Raw genomic sequence first — 6,000 nt, 5'->3', positions numbered from 1 at the left:
GTTTTTTGGGGGGGGTCGGGGGGTTGGATTTTGTTTGGGGGGAGGGAGTGGTGTTTTGAAGGAGATGTACATGTGAGTCAAAGATACCTACTGCTGATGCTGAAGAAAGATAGTGATAACATACTGGTATTTCTAAACCAAACAGCTGAATTCTTTTTTGAGGATGAAAAACATGAAAAAAATAAGAGAAGAGGTATCATTTTAAAGGTAAAAAAAGCAAAGGCTGCTTCTTGGAAACGAGCTATGAGTGATGCTAAGCACTCCAGCGTCCTGCCGGCTTCAGTGAGAGTTTCAAGGGTCAAATTCATCACACTGGATTTGGCCCTGGAGTTTTGGGTGGAAAAAGGATACTGCGATTATGACGTTCATTAAAGTGTGGTTGTTGACTTTAATAAACGTGAGATGACTATATAAAGGAAGGAATTTTAAATGCATTCATACTTCTCTGAATTATAGCCAGATACTTTGCACTTGTTCTTTCCGTTTACCAGCTGCACTTTTCACAACATCATACTAGTACAATGCAGCTATTGGGTAAAATGCAGTCTTCAATGTTTAGTTTATTGGGAAGTGATGCGCTTGGGTTTTTTTATCCTTCTATTTTGAAGACAGTAAAAGGGTCGGACAAAATAGAAGAAAGTCTTCCACAAAAAAAAATGTTCCTGTTGTTTGTCTTGCTCAGTTGCCTTCTTTTTCTACCTGCTTCTTTCTGTCTGACTGCAGCATGACACCAGTGAGTAGAAAACCGATCATTTGCAGGTTTCTCTGCTGCTGAAATTAGCTAGCAATCCACTACAAAACCAGCGGCAGCTTTAGCTTTGTGTACCCTTAGTTTATCATAAATGAAAATGCTGTATTTTGCCCTTGATCTCAAAACTCAGTCTGATTTTGATTTTCTTTTTTTTCCCCCCTCTAAATTTGTCATTCATGTATTTGGCATCTGTAGCTTTTCTTGCCCTGCAGTGAGCTCTCAGGAATGAACTTGGAACAAAAGAAAAAAATTTCACAACAGTTCTACTTCTCATTAGCTTATTAATGTAGTTCTCCTATATGTGTCTGCAAAACCATGCTTAATTCTTCATTAGTTTATTTTAAATTATCTATTAATAGAGCCAATAACTAATCAACCTCTACTGCTTGACAGTGTTCTCTGCATAAGAAATTGCCTGGTTTTGTAGAGGACAAAAGACTAATCAGGAATCAAATAGAAAAACTCAGAAGGCCTTCAAGGAGAGTTTTTGCCTCTCTTCTATGTATATTTGCATTGACTATTTTATTTATTCTCAGATTAGTTAATTATTTTTAGACTAGCAATCCGATTTCATCTGGAGGTGTATATTTTACTGAAGTTAAACTGCTTTACTTAAATTCCTATTTCCTGGATCAGCCATTTGATCAAAGATGAGTTCTCTCAAACAATACTGGGTTTTTTTCTCTGAATAAGGAATGTGAATTTTCCACTTGAGAGTTTACGATGTACAGTGACATTTGTTGTGCATGGTAGTGGAGTGTTTAGTAGCTTGCGGGCAAAAAACAGTAGTGACTGAAAAATGCATCATTTCATATTGCTTGTTCCTCGTTTGCTGTAATGACTGTTGTATATTTGTAATTAAGCGAGGATTTCAGAATTAAAGAGTTTGTCCTCAGTGCAAGGATGTGCCCGTGTAGCTCGTAGTTATTTTCGTTTACAAACCTACAGATTTCACAGTGTTTGCAGTGCGAATTGCTGCAAGGATAGCAGTCTTTAAGGAGTAGTCTTTAAAGGCTCTCAGTCCTGCTGCTTGCGGCTGTAAATCCCCCAGTGCTGCTCCGCGCTGGCTCTCCTTCCAGCTCATGCGGCACAACCCCCAGGTAGGAGATTTAAAGCAACATCCTTTGGAAAACTTCTGCTGGGAAAGCCTCGCACAGAGAGAGAGCGCGATCGCTGCAGCCCTTAGAAAGCATTTTGGTTGTACGGAGGGATGCCTCATTTACTTAAGTTCTGTTCTCTGCCATGGCTTGGAAAAATAGACGGGTATCTGTTTTTGCTAACCTTTCACGCTTTTGTCCTTGGTACCCGCTGGTGTAGGTGACTTCTTCTCTCTTCTCCCTTTGTAGCAATATTAAAGACATCCACTCGGTGCTTGAAGTGACAGTTTATGATGAAGACCGCGATCGGAGTGCTGACTTTCTAGGCAAAGTTGCCATACCGTTGCTGTCTGTAAGTTTCATTCACCTGACATACCGCTCTGAATTTTTCCTGCTTAAGGGAGGCGGGAAGTAAAAAAAAAAAAAAAAAGAAAAAAAAGATTTGCAGCTCTGTGTCTGTCATTTCTCAACCAAGGTCTGTAATAAGAACACTAAAATTTTAACATACTCAATTCACGGCCATGTTGAATCCCATGATAGTTAATTTTTCCTGACAGACTCGGTCCTGGTAATGAACAGGTACTTGTCAGACTTGCCACAGTTGTTTTGGGTTCTCTGTCAGTTTCAGCAGCTGGGGGTCAGGGGTCACTGGGGGGGTGTATTCAGCGGAGACTGCGAGACAGACGGCTGTCATGTCCTTTTCCTGCAGATTCAAAATGGTGAACAGAAAGCCTACGTCTTGAAAAACAAGCAGCTGACAGGGCCAACAAAGGGGGTCATCTATCTTGAAATAGATGTGATTTTTAATGCTGTAAGTCTTAACTTTGGCTTTTTTGTACTGCTAAAGAGTTCAGTTTCATGAAAGCTTTTGTTCCTGATTTGTAGAGAATTTCTGTCATTCCTCATTTTCTCTAAACCTCGATGTGTACTACAGAATACTCTTCTGCCACTGCCTGGCACACCCACTCTTTTTGTTGCTGCTGCCGCTGCTATTGCTGCTAATGTAAGGAGCAGCAACTCATGCCTCTGTGTACGTTTATGTGTCGCGGGCTTGGCAGCCATGACATTGAAACTTCATAATTTTTGCAAATTGAAGCATGTGTTATTAGTAAGGAGCAAATAAGCTTGAAATATTGACACACGTTTTAATGCATAGGTGAAAGCCAGCATACGAACCTTAATGCCCAAAGAACAGAAGTACATTGAAGAGGAAGACAGACTGTCTAAACAGGTAAAGAGTAAGGAAACACTAATCCTTTCCGAAAGCCTTAATATCAAGTGTGCACATCCAAATATCTGGTATCGTACTGCTGAGGGTAAAGAATAACATTTTCATTACCTGTTTACAAAAGAATATGATAGGTTGGAAAAGGCAGAAACAAAATACATGGGTTTATTGTGTCTCCTCTATAAATTGCAGCTTAATTTCCATGAAATACGTGAATAAGAACACAGTTGAAACCATCAGGTTCCACACATATCAGATTATAGCACAGGTGCATGTAAACTAAGTCTTGCATAAATTTTTGCTGTTAACCTTGACCCGAAAGAGGAAGTAATGTTGCAGGGTAGAGAGTCTTAGAGAGTCTTTCAGCATTCTTTTAGCCAAGTTTTAAATAAGTTAGTTGAGTAAGGTTTGAGTCAAAGGTGAAAGCAGACTAAACCTCTTTATTACTTTGCAGAGTCCTGTGGGTAGGAAATGTCTGGACCCTGTTTCTTATCTCTCTGGACATTTTTGCGACACACAGTTTTAATGTTTTAGTAAGAAATATTTGAACACACATCTTCTCTTTTTCTCCACTTGAACTACTTTTGATTCAGTTTTTCATGTTCCACAGATGGTGTATTTTATGTGGAGAGAACTGTGCTTTTGGTCAGACTGTGGGAAAAAGATTTTTGTTGTTTGTGATGAAAAAGCAAAGATCTCAAAACTGGTTTTTATTTTGCTGAAAGCTTACAGACATGAGCAAAATTTAAATTGTCCGCTGGATGAATTTTATATCAGTTGTATGATGTATTTCATTAAAAAAGATTTCAAGAGGCAAAATATTTCTTTCTTCACTGTTGTGAGTAATGCAGTTACTAAAGCTGCATTTTGCACTGCTGTTCCAGAGAACGAGCAGCAAGGCCTTGTATTCAAGATTAATTCTTCTCCCTACTTTCATAACAGAAACTGTGATTTTTGCAGATGGTGAGAGGAGCAAACTTTACCCACGAGCTTGCATGAGATACCCCACCACAATACCAGTTAGAGTAGGAAAAAAAAAAAGAAATCTTTATGTATGACTGATGCAATTGCATTTTTAAAAAATCCACATTTTCCGAGAGTGATCAGGTCTTACCTACTGAGCATTTTCTGTGCTACTTAATGCACAAATTAAATCATTCACTAGTCTGTTCTCTTGTTTTTGGTCAAGTGTATTGCCATTTTAGAGGATTTAAGGGTATTGTCCTGAATCAAAACCCTGCTGTTATGTCTCATCTCTGTATAGATTGAATGTATGCAGTTAAAGTTACTTTGATATATACTTAAAACCATGTGGTCAAAATACATCACAGCAGACAAATGAAGGAAAAATTGGATGTAAAGGGTGCAGGTGGTCTTAATTAGATTAGAGCAGTAATTTTGCATTATTTCAGGTTAGTGTCCTGCAGTATCTTTTTATTAAGAAAGGCAAAATTTGTTAAGTACTTGAGAATGGGGACAGTCTTGCGTACTGCATAAAACTCTGAAATCTTAATAATGAAACAGTTCATGAAATTTTGCAAGTGGCTTTTTAAAATTGAACAATTTGTGTACCATTTAGAATTAAATTCAACAAATATCGGTTGACAAAACTAACAAATTCTCTCTCTTCCAAGTCTCTCATTTTAAACTACCTTTCTCTGTTTGTGAGCTAGGGAGCTTAATGTATTATTTCCTCAGTCTTAACTCAAATTAAGAATGACATTGTTGTAAGCATGAGCCTGTTCTGAAGCTTTTGAGGTTTTGAAACATTTTCATTCTTTCATCTTTTGAACAGCTACTGTTAAGAAACTTTATACGGATGAAGCGTTGTATCATAGTGCTCATAAATGCCGCCTACTACATCAGCAGTTGCTTTGACTGGGATTCTCCCCCAAGAAGTCTCGCTGCTTTTTTGGTATGATCTTCTTTATATTATTGTTAATCACCCTCGTGTATTTGTTTTCTATTTGGAGAGATAATGCAGTGTTGATGTAGGGGTTTCCTTTTTTAATTTGTTTAAAACTTTGCATTATGAGGATACTGCAAATATGTGTTTATTTACTTTCTTAAAAAAAAACAAACCTAGGTTTAAAATGTCACACAAACAAGATAGAAAGTTATTTTTTTCCTTTATAATTGTACAAATAAAAAGCGAGTGATATAACTCAAAATACATGCAGTGAACTATGGATGAGACATCTTCTCACACATCACTTCTGTTAAATCTTGTTTCTCCCCCTTGTATATTGCATATTTACTCTAAAACTTGTTTTGAATATTTCATTAATTCTTTTACATACCATGAATATAAAATTATTTTATCTTCCACATATCAATACATGTTAGGCTTGTAACTATTTTAGAAGTAGAAAGCCTTGGACCCAAATAGTTGCTTCCTTACTAAGATTTAGTGTTCTTGGTTAAAAAAACAGAACAAAATAAAACAAAACCAACTTTAAAATCATTAATGCAAACAAAACTAGCACCTTTTAGGCATCAAACTCTGATCATAGTTCAGTTTTTAGTAAATTTGTTTTTACTGGTTTAAATGAAACTGCTATTTGTTCATAAACATTAGTTTTGTTAATATTAACCTTTGTTTTGCTGTTAGACTTCGAAAATTCCAAGCATAATTGTAGATTACACTGTGTTTCCCAGATGAATACATTTTTATTTTCACAATCATATGAGCTACAAACAGGACTAGAGTCTCTGTTTGTTTTTTGCCTGAGAGAGACCACCAGGAGTAAAAAAGTATGCATGGACATACTTTCTGGAATATCTGAATATATTAAGTTGGCTGAAATACTGAAGTTACGAGCCTCTTCACCATGAATATGAACAGGGAATGGTTTTGGTCTTACTTTGAGTAACTATAGAGGGAGTCTGGTGACTGTGCTCCTAGCTTGGGTGCTGGAAGCTCA

At 37.1% G+C, this 6,000-nt stretch overlaps 1 protein-coding gene across 1 annotated transcript in view; it reads left to right on the top strand.

Moving 5' to 3' along the window:
* MCTP1 (multiple C2 domains, transmembrane 1) overlaps positions 1-6,000 on the top strand; it is a 131,148-nt gene that overhangs the window by 31,974 nt on the left and 93,174 nt on the right. Inside the window, exons 7-10 of the mRNA XM_009699887.1 lie at positions 2,098-2,200; positions 2,558-2,659; positions 3,005-3,079; positions 4,872-4,991. Coding sequence (XP_009698189.1) covers positions 2,098-2,200; positions 2,558-2,659; positions 3,005-3,079; positions 4,872-4,991 — 400 coding nt within the window. The remainder of the gene's footprint in view (positions 1-2,097; positions 2,201-2,557; positions 2,660-3,004; positions 3,080-4,871; positions 4,992-6,000) is intronic.

Source organism: Cariama cristata, unplaced genomic scaffold (assembly GCF_000690535.1).
Source record: "Cariama cristata isolate BGI_N322 unplaced genomic scaffold, ASM69053v1 scaffold3955, whole genome shotgun sequence".
Lineage (NCBI taxonomy): Eukaryota > Metazoa > Chordata > Aves > Cariamiformes > Cariamidae > Cariama > Cariama cristata.
Note: the sequence above shows the minus strand (reverse complement) of the source record. Positions and strands in the feature narration are given on the sequence as shown.